The 21,450-nt window shown below is 42.2% G+C and overlaps 1 protein-coding gene across 1 annotated transcript in view; it reads right to left on the bottom strand.

Annotated features, from left to right (window-relative positions):
• Positions 1-21,450, bottom strand: part of LOC110509773 (taperin) — a 28,721-nt gene that overhangs the window by 2,760 nt on the left and 4,511 nt on the right. The window contains exons 2-3 of the mRNA XM_021590869.3: positions 1,230-1,428; positions 144-268 (exon numbers count right to left, since the gene is read on the bottom strand). Coding sequence (XP_021446544.3) covers positions 144-268; positions 1,230-1,428 — 324 coding nt within the window. The remainder of the gene's footprint in view (positions 1-143; positions 269-1,229; positions 1,429-21,450) is intronic.

The following is a 21,450-nucleotide window of genomic DNA, read 5'->3' as shown; positions in this document are numbered from 1 at the left end:
AGCAGGGAACGGGTGGGAAAACATTTAGCTACCTTTGTAAATCATGTGCTGGTAGGTAAATCTTATCGTGTACAAGTATCCCTGTACAAGTTAAGGTTGATGAATGAATGCGTCAGTTCATATACTTTAAAAAGAAGCCTCACCATAACTTCCTCTGACATCTGTGCGTGCTGGGAATTGGTGGCCCCCTGGTAAACAGGGTCATCAAGCTTATGTTCCTGCCAGGTGTTAAAATCCACAGTGTGCCTGGGAATGTAACTGGACAGATCTGAAGACATAGGAAACAGGGCAGAGCCCAATGTAAATCTGTAGCACAATGGGAATACATATTCTGCATGAATTCTTGCAAGAACATAAGCATGAGCTCATGTACGGGTTAGTTAAAGATTGGCAATAAGCTGTGTAATGAATAACTAATGTAGAGACATACTGCATGGCTACTGTTGATCAATTTTATGGGAGAGCAGATAAACTTGTTCAGTTACATCCCACTAAAAGATTGCTCTTGCCTGCTCCTGAGTGGCACTGCATCTCTGTGCTAGAGGTGTCACTACAGACCCTGGTTCAATTCTAGGCTATATCATTTTTTATTTTATTTTACCTTTATTTAACTAGGCAAGTCAGTTAAGAACAAATTCTTATTTTCAATGACGGCCTAGGAACGAACAGTGGGTTAACTGCCTGTTCAGGGGCAGAACGACAGATTTGTACCTTGTCAGCTCGGGGGTTTGAACTTGCAACCTTCCTGTTACTAGTCCAACGCTCTAACCACTAGGCTACCCTGCCGTGATCGGGAATCCCAATTGGCTAGTGTCGTTAGGGTTTGGCCGGGGTAGGCCGTTATTGTAAATAAGAATTTGTTCTTAACTGACTTGACTAGGCAAATAAAGGTTAAATAAAAATGAAATAACAAATAAAAGCAGAGTTCCTATGTGTTTGGATGTAAAGCTAACTCTGACCAGTAGGTGTCTCCCATGCTACATTATAACCATGAGCAGTAGTTCAGCACCATTCAGCCACTTCCAGATTACTAATAAATTGGAAGAATTAATTTCTCTCCCTTTCCTTATCTTACCCTTCTTACCATGAGAATAGGTTTCGCTTAGTCTGTTCGATTCATTTTCCTCAAACCATTTATCCTTCTCACTCCTCCCGATTCCATCCCCTCTCTCATCCTATCCATTTCCTGCTTTCCTTTCCCCCTCCCCCATTCCCTCTAGTTCTCTCACCAGTGCTGTTGCTGGTGTGAGATGGGGAACTGGTGAAGCTTGGACGAGGGAGGTGGATACGGCCCACCATGCTGGGCTTATCTTCCTCTTCTCCTCCCTTCACGTCCTCCTCATCCTCCTCTTCGCTGTCCCATACGCTGCTCTCGGAGGGGTACTCATAGGTGCTTTGGATGCTCGACTCATTGAACGAGATATTCAGCTGAAAGAGGGGGAACGGAGGAGAAGTGACTCAGTGTTTAAACATTCAAAACATAAAAGACGGTGGTTAAATGCTAGGACTGTTGTTCTCTTTAGGATTTAGTGCTATGCATTGAATATATCAGGTCATTTCAGCACTTTTAATAGTAAGTGCAGCAGAGGGAAAATGTCTGCTTCAGTTTAATGTACAAAGTCTGATATCATTAGGCTAACTCGATGCTTGGGATTTCCCATAGCTTGCCACAAGAAGCATTAGTTCAGTAATGACAGTGCCACCGGTTTATTGTGCATACTTAACTTTACCCGCCTATGATGACAGAATCATTTTATGACCACAAAACAATAAAGCATTTTGTTTCCTTATTACTAATAATTAAAATCAGGCTGGCCTACTTTGATTGGATGCATTTCTACACCAGCATTATATGTATGCATGTGTACATGAACCAAACTGAACCCAAGCACAATATCTTTATTGATTGGGATTACCTTAAAAAGGCACATGTCATTTATGATAATCTGTTCTTGACCTGTGAGTTTAATTTCCCAGTTTCTGTCTCTAGTACCATAGCACAGGGCAGGTGGCAGCCTTGCAGGGGCTGCTGGCATTGTGATTGACGGCTGGAGAGCTCGTAAAAATCTCCATTTGGCAACACTCCAGCGTTCTACAAACATGCCACCGTGGGGTGAGACTGTTGCGATATGTTGTGGAACACGACTGTCAACTTCACAACAGCAAACAATGGTCTTAAGGCTTAAAGAAGCTCTAAAGAATGTTCAACTTCAACGTCCAATAAGTTGTGACAATTAAGAGTACAATGCAGACAGTGCACACAGTGTACTGCTGTGTCTCCCAGGAGTCAGCTGATATCAGTGCTGAGGATCTGATGTACCCCTCTCCCCCATCCCCTTCAGTAGGCACTGCTCTAAATCACCCCTAATCTCCATCACATAGCCCAGCCCTTACCCTTCCCTAGCCCCTACCCCAGCTCCAGTCTGGCCTGCTAGACTTATGGATATAGGGGCCAGACAGGGAAATCTAAAATGTACACGGGCTAAGCATTGCTTCAATGCAACCACAAAAGATTTAAACTTTTCTCCTCTACTGACAGAATTTACAAGATGGATTAAACTGTTCTAAAATGGCTTCCTTTTGATCAATATTATAATTTAGTTGAATCAAATTGAGAATAGGCTCTACCTCATCCCATTCAAATAACTCAATGCTTTCTCAAACTTGTCATTTGATGAAAATCATGAAAATCATTTGATTCTTATTGCCTTAGAGGTCATTGCTAATTTGGGAAGTGCTTTAAAAATATTTACTTGTGGTGCATTCAGCTAATCATTAAAACACGTGCTTTGAGTGAAGCGAAAGGCTAGGGCTGCAGAATATGGGCAAAACATTGCGATTTGACGTGCAATAATCGATCAAAACACTTGGGTGAACTGTTGGAAATCACAGAAATAGATTGACTTGTCATATTAACAAGCGAAGTGGAATGCGGCATTGTCTTGTTGGAACAATCAGTTGACCTAACAGAACAACATGCAAACCTATAGTGACTAACAGCGAGGAGTAGTAACTGCGCTGCTTGAGTGGGTGGGGCTTGGAGAAGAAAATATACTAGAAAAATGGACATGCTGCTGAGATGAGTTTCAAAATATTGCGTGCGATATGGATATTGATGTGAATTTGATCAATTGTGCAGCGTCAGGAAAGGGCTAGCTAGCAGAGTTAAGTTGTGACACGTTTGGGTGCTGATATCCTTAGTTCTTTATAAAAAACGAGTGACTTCAAAACGTGCACTACCACTCCATACTTAATGGTATTTAACCGGTACTTTGACAGAGGCGTGCTGAAAAGGTCTCTTTTACAGATACGAAAAAGCACTGTTTTACATTAAGAAAGGCAAAACAGATTCAAAATCATAGAAAACTAAATACATTCCTCAGTAAAGGAAAAAAGGTCCTCAATGAGCCATCTGAATTGCCTTAGAGGCACCAAATCAGAGTTTGTGATTATTCCACAAGTAAGGTGAAAAAAACTAAAAACTAAAAGCAGATTTATCTAACTCAATAGAGATCGAAGAGTTAGCCATCCCCGAGACCGGGTCTGGTAGCTCGTACGTCTGTAGATTAATAACGAAGTAAGGTATGGCAGGTTTATGCAAGACGGCTGTATAAAACAAAAAGAGTACAATGCATTGATCTACGAGACTTCAAGGTAGGGCCAGCCTTCTTTCTGGTACAGAATGCTGTGGTGTATACTGAACCTATCGCCCGTAATAAAGCTACGATAAACAGTGTCCAATAGCTTCAATACAGTGGCAGCTGCATTAATAGACAATCTATAACTATACTTGTCCTGATTGTTATAGAGTGGTCAGTGAGAGTTGGAATCCATATTTTTTTACTACCCAAAAAATACATTAACAGAGACACCTTGGCAGAGGTCGGGTAAAACAGTCATTTTTAAAGGTAAATGTTAAAGAATGGACATTTAAAAAAAAGTATTGACTGATAGTGACTCGATGTAGTTGGCAGTACACTCTTCTGGATGTGTCAGTGTATGACTAAGAAGAGAAAGATTTGTAAAATGTATTGTTAGGAATACTGTAGATATATACCTAGAAAATAAGGCTGGGAATTGCCAGGGCCCTCACGATACTTAGGTGCAGACATGATATGTATTGCTATTCACACAATGCTATATGTACTGCGATTCGAAACTGGGGTTTTATAGGGCTGGGCGACAAGGCAGAAATATATCACAATATTTTTCACATTGATGATGGCAGAGGATTATGTTTTTGAATAATCATTTAAAAAAATTAAAAGGTCAGTGCACACAAGGGGCACTATTTGTTCCTGTACTCCAGTGAGGCAAGGGCCCCTGAGCTTTAGGAAGGCCCCAACCAAAGCTGTATTGAAAACGATAACATGGGTATTTCAAAATACCCCAGCATTAAAGTATATCGTCCAAGCCAAAAACACTTTTTTAATTCTGTGATCCTATCATACAGTTGCTGTGTGTTTGGCCTCAAATGGCCATGGCTGATCCAAAATGACAGCCGTGGCCTATCAGTGACAACGACCAAATGAGGTGCACAAATACTATTATTTCGGGGCACATAAATCCATTCCTTTGGAGTCTAAAACCATATCACTGGATCTCTAGCCCCCAAAACACCATCAGCTCTGTCTAAAACCCTCCAAGGTTCCTGCTCAACTTAATCTCACCAAAGCATTTTGGTGAGATTAATGTCCTGCTTTAGGAGTCTCCATGCCAGAGGAGTGTATCAATAAAATCAGACTAGCCGCTGGGTTAGCTTCCTCTCTGTGTAGATCTGGGCTGAGACTTCAAGGCTGCCCCCCCTCTCTCTCGCTCTGCCCACCCGTGGCTATGAAGGCCTGTATTATTGAAGCAGAAGCGATTGCCCTCCTCCTCTCTGGGCACTGAAACAGGCCAACAGAGGGCTGATTCAGGCCCCAGACTCTTCCAATTCACCAATGCACACTTCAGCAGGACGGAGACCACAGAACCGGATTGTTTGAGCACTCTCGCTCTCCAATAATGGGACAATGATCAAGAAATGACTCAGCGGAAGAGAAATGGCCAATTTGAGTATGTTTGGTGTTGGTTGTTCGTGATTTTTTTCCCTCAAGACACTAGTGAGTGTATAATTGTGGTGTGTTGAATATCATGTTTCTTTGTTTGCAAATCTTTGTGCGGGAGAGAACGAGAACAAGCGAGAGAAGGAGTAACAAAGCAAGAGAGGGAGAGAAAAAGCAACAGAGGGAGAGCGTGGGTTGTCTGTATGAATGTGCCTTGGCAAATAGGCGAGATGGGAATCGAGACAGAATTGAAGTTTTACAGGCCACCCAAACATGCTCTGTCCTAGTTTGGTTGAGGGTAGAGAGAGACATGTTGCCCACTGACAGACGCACAGCAACACACACAAGCGAGGGTAGAGTCTGGTCGAGTTCCTCCAGTCTGGCAGCAGATTGGAGGGGAGCGCTGCTGTGGATGTTGGGAAGGAGCTACAGCAGCAGTAAGTACAGGGTTTGTGTGGGTGTGTGTTGTGATAGGAGAGGGGAGGGAGGGATTGCCTTGTTAATGCCTCTCATTGAGGTGTGGGACAGACTGACCAGATGCCTGATTAAAGCTAATCTCCTGCCAGGCAGTTGCAATTAGAATCCTACTACACTCAAGGACCCAGGCAGCCACGCACATACATTGTCACATAAGGAAAGAGGAGATTGAGCATGGCTTGGAGTTACTCTACTAAATCACCCACCTAAAAATGTTCATTTCAATTCCAATTTTGAACAGGACTCAAAAAGGAAAACCATCTACTAAACAGAATATAAAATAGCAGCAGGAATAATTTGTTTCTGAACTCAAACAAGCATTAGAAAATCTTAGGGCTGGTAGAATTACTGTAGAAACCATGTAAATAACCATTTCTGATGAAGACAGTGATGAAAATAAAATCACCAACATAACATGTTCAAATGGTTATTTATTTTTTAATTGTGGAACGAACAGCTGACTGAAGACTGGACGGTAGGCATTTGTGAGGAAAACAGTCCTAATGTTGGAAACACGCAGCTTTATGTTGTCACCCAGAATCCAGTTTCTTTTCCAAGCTATAGCGCACAATATTTTACATAAAGCATGTTTTTTAAAGGACCAAAAGAGTTTAGTCTGCTTTGTGTTTTCCTTTTTTCTAAGGAAAATCAGGTATCGTAGGATTGCGATACTGGTATCGTGACAACCCTACTCAAGAGTGAGAGTCACTCCTCCACAGTTTGCCCTTTGTAGCTGTGCGTCTCGGTCGGTCGGTCCGACCATTTTTGTGTGCGTACACCTGTTGGGCAGAGAATAAAGGTGTCTCTCTCCAGGCTATCATAGAGGGATTACAGTGTTATGAAGCTGAAGTGAGTCAGACAGAGAGAGGGAGGGAAGATATTACAAAGTGTTTGTTTGCCGCAGTGTGAGTTGTCTCTTAGATACAGTCGAAGAAAGAGTGAGTGTACGGGTGAGAGATGTCAAATGAATGACAAAAGTGAGCTACTGTGCCCAGCCCCAATTAAGAGGAATGAAATGCAGAAATATGAGTCTCAAGATGAATCATCCACTACTTAATTACAATGTCAAAGCTAAGGTGAATATAAGACTGGAGTAAGAATGTGTACACAGTGCCTTCAGAAAGTATTCCCACTCCTTGACTTTCCACATTGTTGTTGTTTCAGCCTAGATTTAAAATTCATTAAATTGAGATTTGTGCCACTGGTCTACACACAATACCCCATAACGTCAAAGTGGAATTATGTTTTTAGCAATGTTTTCAAAATAAAACCTGAAATGTCTTGGGTCAATAAGTATTCAACCCCTTTTATGGCAAGCCTAAATAAGTTCAGGAGTAAAGATGTGCTTAACAACTCGCATGGACTCCCTAATAGTGAGTAACATGATTTTCGAATGACTACCTCGTCTCTGTACCCCACACATACATAATTATCTGTAAGGTCCCTCAGTCGAGCAGTGCATTTCAAAACAGATTCAACCACAAAGAACAGGGAGGTTTTCCAATGTCTCACAAAAGGGCACCTATTTGTAGAAGGGTAAAAAAAAACATACATTGAATATCCCTTTGAGCATGGCGAAGTTATTAACTACATTTTGGATGCTGTATGAATACACCCAGTCACAAAGATACAGGCATCCTTCCTAACTCAGTTGCTGTTGAGGAAGGAAACCACTCCGGGATTTCGCCATGAGGCCAATGATGACTTCAAAACAGAGTTTAATGGCTGTGATAGGAGAAAACTGAGGATGGATGAACAACATTGCTGTTAGTCCACAATACGAGCTTAATTGACAGAGTTAAAAGGAAGGAAAAGGAAGAATAAAACATATTTAAAAAATGGCTCCTGTTTGCAACAAGACACTAAAGTAAAACTGCAAAAAATGTGGCAAAGAAATGTACTTTTTGTCTTGTATAGAAACCGTTATGTTTGGGGGAAATCCAGCACAACACATCACTGAGTACCAGTTTCATATTATCAAGCATGGTGGGGCTGCATCATGTTATGGGTATGCTTGTCATCAGCAAGGACTGGTGAGTTTCTTTAGGATAAAAATAAAAGTAATAAAAGCTAAGCACAGGCAAAATCCTAAAGGAAAAACTGGTTCAGTCTGCTTTCCAACAAACAAATTCACATTTCAGCAGGACAATAACCTAAAACACAAGGCCAAATGTTCTAACACACCTACTCATTCAAGGGTTTTTCTTTATTTTTACTATTTTCTACACTGTAGAATAATAGTGAAAACATCAAAACTATGAAATAACACATATGGAATCATGTAGTTCCCAAAAAAGTGTTATATCAAAGTATATTTGAGATTTTTCAAATAGCCCCCCTTTGCCTTGATGAAAGCTTTGCAACACTCTTGGCATTCTCTCAACCAGCTTCATGAGGTCATCTGGAATGCATTTAAATTAACAGGTGTACCTTCTTAAGTCAATTTGTGGAATTTCTTTCCTTCTTATGGCATTTTTGCCAATCAGTTGTGTTGTGACAAGATAGCCCTATTTGGTAAAAGACCAAGTCCATATTATGGCAAGAACAGCTCAAATAAGGAAAGAGAAACAACAGTCCATTACTTTAAGACATGAAGGTCACTCAATCCGGAAAATGTCAAGAACTTTGAACAATTCTTCAAGTGCAGTCGCAAAAACCATCAAGCACTATGATGACTGTCTCTCATGAGGACCGCCACAGGAAACGAATACCCAGAGTTACCTCTGCTGCAGAGGATAAGTTCATTAGAGTTACAAGCCTCAGAAATTGCAGCCCAAATAAATGCTTCACAGAGTTCAAGTAACAGACACATCTCAACATCAACTGTTCAGAGGAGACTGAGTGAAAATCAGGCTTTCATGGTCAAATTGCTGGGGGAAAAAAACAACACTAGTAAAGGACATTAATAATAAAAGAAGAGTTGCTTGGGTCAAAAAATACGAGCAACGCACATTAGACCGGTGGAAATCTGTTCTTTTGTCGGATGAGTCCAAATTGGAGATTTTTGGTTCCAACCGCCGTGTCTTTGTGAGACGTGGTGTGGGTGAACGGATGACCTCCACGTGTAATTCCCATCATAAAGCATGGAGGAAGAGGTGTTAGTGTCACCAGAAAATCATCCCCACACCATCTGTGATTTATTTAGAATTCAAGGCACACTTAACCAGCATGGCTTCCGCAGCATTCTGCATTCGATACGCCGTCCCATCTGGTTTGGGCTAATTGGGACTAACATTTGTTTTTCAACAAGACAATGACCCAACACACCTCTAGGTGGTATATGGGCTATTCTACCAAGAAGGAAAGTGATGGAGTGTTGCATCAGATGACCTGGCCTCCACAATCACCCCCAACCTCAACCAAATTGAGATGAGTTGGATCGCAGAGTGAAAGAAAAGCAGCCAACAAGAGCTCAGCATATATGGGAACTCCTTCAAGACGTTTGGAAAAGCATTCCAGGTGAAGCTGAGAGTGTGCAAAGCTGTCAACGCAAAGGGTGGCTATTAGAAGAAACTCAAATATAAAATGTATTTTGATTTGTTTAACACTTTTTGGTTACTAGATGATTCCATGTGTTATTTCATAGTGTTAATGTCTTCACTATTATTCTACCATGTAGAAAATTGTAAAAAGAAAAACCCTTGAATGAGCAGGTGTTCTAAAACTTTTCACAGGTAGTGTACACTGGAGTCTGTTACCACGAAGACAGTGAATGTTACTCAGTGGACAAGGTGTAGCTATAAAAAAAGACAATTAAATCCATTTTCATCCCACTTCGTTTTTTTTTTTTGTCAAGGGGTGTGAACAATTTCTGCAACAATTTCCATGATTTTACGGAGTTAAAATCTATATAAATAATCGTTCAATTGAAATAAAGTCATTAGGCCCTAATCTATAAATTTCACACAAGCGGGAATACAGATTAGAGGTGGACCGATTATGATTTTTCAACGCCGATACCGATACTTGGAGGACCAAAAAAGCCGACACCGATTAATTGGACGATTTTTTATTTTATCATTTGTAGTGATGACAATTACAACAATACTGAATGAAAACTTATTTTAACTTAATATAATACATCAATAAAATCAATTTAGCCTCAAATAAATAATGAAACATGTTCAATTTGGTTTAAATAATGCAAAAACAAAGTGTTGGAGAAGAAAGTAAAAGTGCAACATGTGCTATGTAAGAAAGCTAACGTTTCAGTTCTTTGCTCAGAACATGAGAACACATGAAAGTTGGTGGTTCCTTTTAACATGAGTCTTCAATATTCCCAGTTAAGAAGTTTAAGGTTGTAGTTATTATAGGAATCATAGGACTATTTCCCTCTATACCATTTGTATTTCATTAACCTTTGACTATTGGATGTTCTTATAGGCACTTTACTATTGCCAGTGTAACAGTAAAGCTTCCGTCCCTCTCCCCGCTCCTCCCTGGGCTCGAACCAGGAACACAGCGACAACAGCCACTCTCGAAGCAGCGTTACCCATGCAGAGCAAGGGAAACATCCACAGGCTCAGACCGAGTGACGTTTGAAACGCTATTAGCGTGCGCTAACTAGCCAGCCATTTCACTTCGGTTACACCAGCCTCATCTCGGGAGTTGATAGGCTTAAAGTCATAAACAGCGCAATGCTTGACGCACAACGAAGAGCTGCTGGCAAAACGCACGAAAGTAATGTTTACGCGCCTGCTTCTGCCTACCACCGCTCAGTCAGATACTTAGATACTTGTATACTCAGTCAGATATGCAACGCACTACACGCTAGATAATATCTAGTAATATCATCAACCATGTGTAGTTAACTAGTGATTATGATTGATTGTTTTTCATAAGATAAGTTTAATGCTAGCTAGCAACTTACCTTGGCTTACTGCATTCGCGTAACAGGCAGTCTCCTTGTGGAGTGCAACGAGAGAGAGGCAGGTCGTTATTGCGTTGGACTAGTTAACTGTAAGGTTGCAAGATTGGATCCCCTGAGCTGACAAGGTGAAAATCTGTCGTTCTGCCCCTTAACGAGGCAGTTAACCCACCGTTCCTAGGCCGTCATTGAAAATAAGAATGTGTTCTTGACTGACTTGCCTAGTTAAATAAAGATTAAATAAAAAGGTGTAAAAAAAATGTATATATAAAAATAAAGTAAAAAAATTGGCAAAATCGGTGTCCAAATATACAGATTTCCAATTGTTATGAAAACTTGAAATCGGCCCTAATTAAAATTGGTTGACCTCTAAAACAGATACCTTAAAAAAAAGGCGTGGATCAGAAAACAAGTCCATAAAAGTGAGACCACCATTTGCTTCATGCAGAGCAACACATTTCCTTCGCATAGAGAGTTGATCAGGCTGTTGATTGTGGCCTGTGGAATGTTGACCCACTCCTCTTCATTGGCTGTGCGAAGTTGCTGGATATTGGCGGGAACTGGAACATGCCGTCATACATGTCAATCCAGAGCATCCCAAACAAGCTCAATGGGTGACACGTCTGGTGAATATGCAGACCATGGAAGAACTGGGACATTTTCAGCTTCCAGGAATTGTTTACAGATTCTTGCAACATGGGGCCGTGCATTATCATGAGGTGATGGCGGCGGATGAATAGCACGACAATTGACCTCAGGACCTTGTTGTCCATGGCTTATGCCTGTCCATACCATTGCCCCCTTGTGGCGGTGGGGTTCTCTGCTCACAACGTTGACATCAGCAAACCGCTCACCCACATGACGCCATACACATGGTCTACGGTTTTGAAGCTGGTTGGACATACTGCCCAATTCTCTAAAACAAATCTCTTATGGTAGAAAAATGTACATTAAATTATCTGGCAACAGCTCTGGTGGACATTCCTGCAGTCACAGCATGCAAAATGCACTGTTCCCTCAACTTGAGACATCTATGGCATTGTGTTGTGAGACAAAACGTGCACGTTTTAGAGTGGCCTTTTATTGTCCACAGCACAATGTGCACCTGTGTAATGATCATGCCGTTTAATCAGCTCATTTATGCCACAACTGTCAAGTGGATGGATTATCTTGGCAAAGTGATGTAAACACAGGAGTGTAAACAAATTTGTGCACAAAATTTGAACATACACGTGGACACCCCTTCAAATTAGTGGATTCGGCTATTTCAGCCACACCCGTTGCTGACATTGCTCCCGAGTGGCGCAGCAGTCTAAGGTACTGCATCTCAGTGCTGGAGATGTCACAACAGACCCTGGTTTGATTCCAGGCTGTATCACAACCAGCTGAGATTGGGAGTCCCATAGGGCTGCGCACAATTGGCCCAGCGTTGTCCGGGTTAGGCCGTCATTGTAAATAATAATTTGTTCTTAACTGACTTGCCTAGTTAGATAAAAGGTCAAATAAAATAAAAAATAAAATGTTTAGCACAATGCAATCTCCATAGACTAACATTGACAATAATGGCCCGTACTGAAGAGCTCAGTGACTTTCAACTTCAACCGTCATAGGATGCCACCTTTCCGACAAGTCAGTTTGTCAAATTTTTTGACCTGCTAGAGCTGCCCCGGTGAACTGTAAGTGCTGTTATTGTGAAGTGGAAACGTCTAGGAGCAACAATGGCTCAGCCGCACAGTGGCAGGACACACAAGCTTAGAGAACAGGACCACAGAGTGCTGAAGCGCGTACAAAGTGTATGTCCTCGGTTGCAACACTCACTAGAGTTCCAAACTGCCTCTGGAAGCAACGTCAGCACAAGACCTGTTCGTCAAGAGCTTCGCGAAATGGGTTTCCATGGCCGAGCAGCCTCACACAAGCCTAATATCACCATGCGACGGTTGGAGTGGTGTAAAGCTCACCGCCATTTGACTCTGGAGAAGTGGAAACTGTGTTCTCTGGAGTGAAGAATCACACTTCACCATCTGGCAGTCTGGGTTTGGCGGATGCCAGGAGAACGCTACCTTCCCGAATGCTTATTGCCAAGTGTAAAGTTTTGGGGAGGAAGAATAATGATCTGGGGCTGTTTTTCCATGGTTCGGGCTAGGCCCATTAGTTCTAGTGAAGGAAAATCTTAACACTACAGCATACAATGACATTCTAGACGATTCTGTGCCTCCAACTTTGTTGCAACAGTTTGGGGAAGGAACTTTCCTGTTTCAGCATGACAATGCCCCTGTGCACAAAGCAAGGTCCATACAGAAATGGCTTGTCGAGATTGGTGTAGAAGAACTTGATTGGCTTGTACAGAGCCCTGACCTCAACTCCATCGAACACCTATAGGTTGAATGTGCCTGACCTCACTAATGGTTGTGGTTGAATGGAAGCAAGTCGTTCCAACATCTTTCTTGTGGAAAGCCTTCCCAGAAGAGTGGAGGCTGTTATAGCAGCAAAGGGGGCGACCAACTCCATATTAATGCCCATGATTCTGGAATGAGATGTTCGACGAGCAGGTGTCCACATATTTTTGGTCATGTATAGTGTAATATTTTTGTGCATTTGGAACATTTGTGATCTTTTATTTCAGCTCATGAAACATGGGACCAACACTTTACTTGTTCCGTATAAAATAGTCTTTGCGTAAGTATTTAGCCCCTATGTCTAGGCAAGCTTAAATTAGTTAAGGAGTAAAATGTATAATAGGGGTAGACATGATTTTAGAATGACTAACCCCTTCCTGTTACACATACATACATCTGCAAGTTCCCTCAGACAACTATTGAATGACACTGCTCTTAGACAACCTAAGAAGACTCACAGCTGTAATCGATGCCAAAAGGTGTTTCTAACATGTATTAACTCTTATGCAACGACTAGATTTTTGTTATTTCAGAGTATTTTGTGTAGATTGTTGACACTCACTTTGTAACACAGTAAAACGTGAAGAAATCCAAGGGGTCTGAATACTTTTGCAAAGCACTGTGTGTGAGGGAGTGAGAGAAATGGGAGAGCGAAAGTAGAGTACAAGCAGGCTGTACAGGGCTGAGCGAGGGAACGAAAGAGAGGAACAGCCATGCTCCTAGAGACAGACAGACCGTATTATATATGCTCATTGAAAAAGGGAGAAACAGGGCAGTGTGAGAGAGCATTAACAGAGTGTGATCATACACTTAACACAGAAACACTTAGTACAAGAATAACCCACAGCACACAATGGCACCACAGACATGAGTGAGAAAGACTAATTACATGTGGTTGGCGCTGTAGCTGTCAGTGGGTTAGAGGGGAATTTGAATATTATTTGTTTGTATATAAATAGACATTAGAACTGAACACCCACAGTGTGACATATACAGTCCGGCACGATTATCTACAAGAACACAATGAGGGCTCTATTTTTGGCTGGCAGTAAGCCAGCGCAATCGTCACACACGCTCGCTTGCTATTTCGACCTGTTAAAGCCAGAGCTCTTCTGTTTTAAAACCCTAGCGCCAGGACGGGTCATTTACCTTTCTTATATGAGCTCACTTGCACAGATGTGACAATATCTGAGGTGAGTCCTTAAAAACGTGCCAAATGCCAATTTTAGACAGCGCTGGTGGGGATATTTAAAAACCAATCAAATGCTGGTCTTAGCAGTAACGCGGTTGGTTGTGACCCATCATTCAAGGAAGGTGGGGCACAGCCGTGATTGGTTCCTTGTTCTGTCACTCATGGGGACACTAAGTCACTGCAAAGTCTACAGGGAAGCTAAAGAATTCAAGCCCCTTGGGTGCTGCCATAGAGTTACATTGGAAGTGCCCATCCAAGAAAGTTCAAGCTCATTGGCCACAGATAAAATGACGTTAAATCTACAGTAGCTTTGATTGGACTGATCTTAGTTGTCAAGCTTGCAGTCATCACGAATCAAGTCGACAATCTACTGGCAAATCCTTTTCAATCCTTGACATATGAAGATAAATTATGGATAAAACATATCTGTGCTCATCGGCCATTGGGCATAAACATTACACAGCAAGTTTAAAATTTAAAATTCAAACAATGAGTGGTTTGGAAGGAATCAGTGGTTAACTGCAAGCATTGCAAAGCAATCACTAACCTGCTATTTAGTGGAGTGGGTGTGTGGTCCAAGTCTGGGTTTAAGATTCTCTTTTCCAAGCTTAAAAAGATAAAACATTCACATTCCATGGGCCAGAAAAGGCTGAATACATTGGCCATGCTATCAATCCAGCATGACTTCTACCGCGTTCAAAAACTGGAAACTCCGAAATCTCAGACTTCAGTGAGTTCAAGACAACTGGGAACATACATTTTCAACGGTCATCCATGTCACAATTCCAAGTCGGGAACTCAGGCCTCTTTCTAGAGCTCCGACCTGAAGATCACTGACGTCATGTTTCAACCTTGCCTGCCCCCAGAGTTCCAGGTTGTCTTGACAGCACCATAAATCCAGAGATGACAAAATTTGATGACAAAATCTGCCCACAAAGGACCGCAGCGCCACCTTCCTGTTCAAGTGAGTCCAAAAATATATTGTATGCTGCTGCATAAATGTTATATGCAAGGGAGATATGTATACTGTAGCTAAGAAAGTAGAACTAAGTGTATGTTGTGTAATAAGCTGTTATTAGCCCATCTGCCTCACTAATAATTTGGAATATTTCCCCCTCATAACTTAGCCTACTGTTCTGACTTGGTGGTGCACATGTAGCCTAAATATATTGTATGCTGCTGCATAAATGTTATATGCAAGGGAGATATGTATACTGTAGCTAAGAAAGTAGAACTAAGTGTATGTTGTGTAATAAGCTGTTATTAGCCCATCTGCCTCACTAATAATTTGGAATATTTCCCCCTCATAACTTAGCCTACTGTTCTGACTTGGTGGTGCACATGTAGCCTATAACCTGTTTTAGAGAAATGTAATCATCTAATATTGTAAGAGCTTTCATTGTCTGCTTACATGCTCCCTTTTTTATCCTACGGTTCTGACTTGGTGTACAGGGAGAACACTAAGAATGGCCCATGTCCTGAATTCTGTCGATGTGCATTTCAAAATAGTTACATTGACTACGTCCGTCTTAGCTCACTCATTCATTTCTTAATCTAAATTACGGATTGCCTCGTCGCTGCTCGTCATCCCCTTATGCCTTAGTTGGTACATCTCAATTGTCATTAGAAACCACATTTGTTTTAGCAAGTCAGCCATATCAACTATCTTTTTTTAAAGTCAGTAAACGAGGCTGAATGAGCTGTTTCGATGCCAGACAAGGCTCCGCTGATAGCCAGGTGTAGCAGTAAGGATTCACTCCATTGTGCTTAAAAGAAAGCTCTGCTGTTGGGACAGCTTTATGTAGTCCCGACAGCTTTTTGTAGTCCCTAACAGTTAGTGGGCACCATTTGTCCCTGTTATAGTGCAATTAATGTATTGTTTAGATGTGTGGCTTTGCTGGCATGCATCTAAAACATAGTTGTTTTTTTGCCCGACCAAGATTTACATGCTAAAATCCCCACTGGCTATGACCGATTTTTATAGCGGAAGCGCAACCTATCCAGCCGTGATGCTCGTTACTGTAGCCGATGCTATTTAATAAACTGTATCAATCCACAATGGACTAGGAAGAGAATATTCCGTGTCCCCAGTCGAATTGGAGTGGATGACAATGCGAAGACCATCAATAACCTACAGAACTTGAGACAAAGGCATGCAGTATTAAGCCATGAAACACGCTGATTGGCCAGTGAGTGGCCAAGCCCTCGTCACACCTATCACTTAATTATCAAAACCCAGCCCCTTCGCACCACCGCCAGCCTTTGCGCTCATAATTCCTGCAGTGAAAATAGCCCACATTTTTCTGACACACCGCCAGAGCTAAGACATACCATTATGTTAGGCTTGTTAAATACAGCCCTCAGAGGTGGTGATATTAATAGGTGCCGTTCCATCTACCCACCTGACATGATCTCGCCATCTTTTTTATTTATTTATACACCTCTGAAACCACCTCTGCAGAATTCTGTCCATCCTGTTCTCAAACACTTTCTCTTCCCCTCTTAAAATCTCTGGCACACACACAGGGGTCAGGCCTGAATTAAAACATGACAATGGCACTTTGCTGACAAATCCAATTACAGTGACTAGCGGGGCTGTAAAAGTGACATGGGGCTGTATGAGTCTGTGTGTGAGTGTCTGTGCTAGAAGTGGGACAATAAACGTACAATTATCGACACCGACCATACATCGCAGACATTTTGCGGATATCTTTCATTACAATAAGAAGCCTATAATAGAGAATTTGTGAAGGTTATGCATGTGAAGGTTATGCATGTGATGTGTGTGTGTGTGTGTGCGCCATCATCCTGTTGGCATGTCCCCATTTCAATCGTCCCGTTTCTCACTCTGCCCACTCAGGCTCACAGAAGAACCCTGCAGCCAGATAACACTTACTGGATATGTCACGCTTGTCACAGGCACACCAGAATTAAGCTGTAGCCCCAGTATCAATGGCGTAATTACACCTCTCCATGTGTCCGGAGGGAAACACTGTTCTACGCTGCAGTAGCTGCACATTAAACACAGACCTACTGGAGAAGCACAGGCAGGCATGCTTGAGACAGTGAGACACAGTCACGTTGACTGTTCAAAAAGATGCTGAGGAGAGTGACTTAAACAATTCATCTAAACTGCACTGCGCCTCTTGGGTATGAGAAACACACAAAAAAGGTACACACACACAGTCAAGGAGGGAGCATGGAGAGAACAAACAGGGAGGAGTGCAGGAGAAAATGAAGACGTAGAGTTAAGGTAAGAAGGAGAGAAGGGTGTGGTTACAGAAAGTGTGATGAGGGACGAGGAGTGACTCGATGTGGTAAATAATTAAAATACAATGGACTTTCACACTTCGAGGCCAAGAACACGATAAGAATGTAGGAGTGAGGGACCTCCCATGTGGCACAGCGGTCTAAGGCATCACTACAGATCCAGGTTCGAGGCCCATGAGTGGTAGTTTAATCATAGCACTTGATTGTTTTTGCGACTGCACTTTAAGAAACTTCCAAAGTTCTTGACATTTTCCTTATTGACTGACCTTCATGTCTTAAAGTAATGATGGACTGATTTTATTTTTTGAGCTGTTCTTGACATAATATGGACTTGAGCCCTATTTTTGTAGAAGGCATCTTCTGTACCACCCCTACCTTGTCACAACACAACTGATTGGCTCAAACGCATTAATCAGTGGTCTAAGGCACTGCATAACAGTTGCTTGCTGTGCCACTAAAGATCCTGGTTCAAGTCCAGGCTCTGTAGTAGACGGCCGCGACTGGGAGACCCATGGAGCGGCGCACAATTGGCCCAGCGTCGTCCGGTTTAGGGGAAGGTTTGGCCGGCAGGGATGCCCTGAGGCGGGCCGTGCGCATGCACGCTGACACGATCGCAGTGTTTCCGCCGACACATTGGTGTGGCTGGCTTCCGGGTTAAGCGGGCATTGTGTCAAGAAGCAGTGCGGCTTGGTTGGGTTGTGTTTCGGAGGACGCATGGCTCTAGACTGTCGCCTCTCCCGAGTCCGTACAGGAGTTGCAGTGATGAGACAAGACTAACTACCAATTGGCTACTACAAAAATAAAACATAAAATACTGGCTCGCATGAGGACCGCCACAGGAAAGGAAGACCCAGAGTTCCCTCTGCTGCAGAGTTCAAGTAACAGACACATCAACAGTTCAGAGGAGTCTGTGTGAATCAGAAACCACTACTAAAGGACACCAAAAAGAAGAGATTAGCTTGGGCCAAGAAACACGAGCAATGGACATTAGACCAGTGGAAATCTGTCCTTTTGTCTGATGAGTCTAAATTTGAGATTTTTTGATCCAACTGCTGTGTCTATGTGAGACACCGCAAAGCATGGAGGTGGTGGTGTGGGGGTGCTTTGCTGGTGACACTGATTTATTTAGAATTCAAGGCACACCTAACCAGCATGGCTACCACAGCATTATGCAACGGCACTCCATCCCATCTGGTTTGCGCTTAGTGGGATTATCATTTGTTTTTCAACAGGACAATGACCCAACAAACCTCCAGGCTGTGTAAGGGCTATCTGACCAAGGAGGAGAGTGATGGAGTGCTGCATCAGATGACCTGGCCTCCACAATCACCTGACCTCAACCCAATTGAGATGGTTTGGGATGCATTGGACCGCAGAGTGAAGGAAAAGCATGTGGGAAGTCCTTCAAGACTGTTGAAAAAGCATTCCAGGTGAAACTGGTTGAGAGAATGCCAAGAAAGTGCCAAGCTGTCATCAAGGCAAAGGATTGCTATTTGAAGAATTAAAAATATATTTTGATTGTTTAATACTTATCTGGTTACTACATGATTCCATTTGTGTTATTCTGTAGAAAATAGTCAAAATAAAGAAAACCCTTGAATGAGTAGGTGTCCAAACTTTTGACTGGTACTGTATGTATGTATGTATGTATGTATGTATGTATGTATGTATGTACCAAAAAAAGCCGATACCGATTAAAATCGGCCGATTTTATTTTATTTTTTTATTTGTAATAATGACAATTACAACAATACTGAATGAACACTTATTTTAACTTAATATAATACATCAATAAAATCAATTTAGCCTGAAGTAAATAATGAAACAGGTTCAATTTGGTTTAAATAATGCAAAAACAAAGTGTTGGAGAAGAAAGTAAAAGTGCAATATGTGCTATGTAAGAAAGCTAACGTTTCAGTTCCTTGCTCAGAACATGAGAACATATGAAAGTTGGTGGTTCCTTTAAACATGAGTCTTCAATATTCCCAGGTAAGAAGTTTTAGGTTGTAGTTATTGGAATTATAGGACTATTTCCCTCTATACCATTTGTATTTCATTAACCTTTGGCTATTAGATGTTCTTATAGGCACTTTAGTATTGCCAGTGTAACAGTATAGCTTCCGTCCCCCTCCTCGCTCCTCCCTGGGCTCGAACCAGCAACACAACGACAACAGCCACCATCGAAGCAGCGTTACCCATGCAGAGCAAGGGGAACAACTACTAGAAGGCTCAGAGCGAGTGACGTTTGAAACGCTATTAGCGTGGGCTAACTAGCTAGCCATTTCCCTTCGGTTACACCAGCCTCATCTCGGGAGTTGAAGTCATAAAAAAAAAGGCTTAAAGTCATAAACAGCGCAATGCTTGACGCACAACGAAGAGCTGCTGGCAAAACGCACGAAAGTGCTGTTTGAATGAATTTTTTCGCGCCTGCTTCTGCCTACCACCGCTCATTCAGATACTTAGATACTTGTATCTAAGTAGGACGCAGGACACGCTAGATAATATCTAGTAATATCATCAACCATGTGTAGTTTTTTAAATATTTTTTTTACCTTTATTTAACTAGGCAAGTCAGTTAAGAACACAATGACGGCCTAGGAACAGTGGGTGGGTTAACTGCCTCGTTCAGGAGCAGAACGACAGATACCTTGTCAGCTCGGGGGTTTGAACTTACAACCTTCCAGTTACTAGTCCAACGCTCTAACCACTAGTCTACCCTGCCACTAGGCTACCCAGTTAACTAGTGATTATGATTGATTGTTTTTTATAAGATAAGTTTAATGCTAGCTAGCAACTTACCTTGGCTTACTGCATTCGCGTAACAGGCAGTCTCCTTGTGGAGTGCAACGAGAGAGTGGCAGGTCGTTATTGCATTGGAATAGTTAACTGTAAAGTTGCAAGATTGGATCCCCCGAGCTGACAATGTGAAAATCTGTCGTTCTGCCCCTGAACGAGGCAGTTAACCCACCCACTGTTCCTAGGCCGTCATTGTGTTCTTAACTGACTTGCCTAGTTAAATAAAGGTATAAAAAAATGATATATTTTTTTTAAATCAGCGCCCAAAAATACAGATTTCCGATTGTTATGAAAACTTGAAATCGGCCCCCATTCCGATTAATCGGTCGACCTCTCGTATGCACACACACGCACTACATTTGATTAATTTAGCTAACACTCTTATTCAGAGCAACTTAAAAAGGAGCAATTAGGGTTGCGTTGCTTAAGTGCATATCAGATGTTTCACCTAGTCAGCTCGAGGATTCAAGCCAGCGACCTTTCGGTTACTGGCCCAACGCTCTCAACCACTAGGCTACCTGCTGCCGACAGCATGGGTCTAAACTATAGTAGCCTATACTACTCATCAGCAATCCCATATCCGGATAACAGGCCCTAAACTCAACAGTAATGAACAGTAAACAAACCGGGCTGACAGACAGCTGCTACCTGATCAGCCTGGAAGACAAACAGACGTTATGAGTGTACCATCAGACAGCCAACACAGCTGACAGTCACAGGCCCCTCCACTCACTTCCTGATGCCGAGTGACATGGCCTTCTGCTGAGACAACAATATGATGATTCCTCTAGAAATGGGGAAGCGAGCTAGAGGTTTTAAGTGGGACTGCTATTTTATGTTCACTGATCGATAAATATGGAATTCAGTGCAAAAGAGACAGGGATCAAAGCATTTTAAAAGGTTCTACGTTTTCAGTGATACGTTTCTGGAAAAGGTTTAGGCCTTATGAGAGGCATGTACATTTGAAAATAGACGAATCCTTTAGGCTACGACCAGAACATCTCGTTAGTACAGCCAGGAGCTTACCTCTATGGGTATTTAGGTTAAATTGGGTATTATCAGCTTGTCACAGGCTATTTTCCGTTTGAACCAAGGTTATTCACAAGTTGAATACAGTATTTGTAGTCTGGAATGACTGGCATTACTACCACACAACAGTACTTGACAGAACTGCACAGTCACCAAACCTCTAAATCATCAACTTGAAGACATCATTACCTAATGTGTTGTATCAATTACACAGCTGAGCAGGGCAAGGCCCAGGCCTTCCACTGAGCAAACACATGGAAAATGGCAACATGGATATGCAGAAAGAACATAAACGGCAAGAATGGTCTCTGCCTGTTACGTCACAAACACATGGGCTGTCTCCTGTTTCCCATACTAGCTGGTCACCAACCTCACAAA

This window comes from Oncorhynchus mykiss, chromosome 29 (genome assembly GCF_057628025.1).
Source record: "Oncorhynchus mykiss isolate SJ-2025 chromosome 29, ASM5762802v1, whole genome shotgun sequence".
In the NCBI taxonomy this organism is placed as follows: domain Eukaryota; kingdom Metazoa; phylum Chordata; class Actinopteri; order Salmoniformes; family Salmonidae; genus Oncorhynchus; species Oncorhynchus mykiss.
The sequence above is the reverse complement of the archived record's forward strand: the minus strand, read 5'-3'. Positions and strand labels throughout refer to the sequence as shown.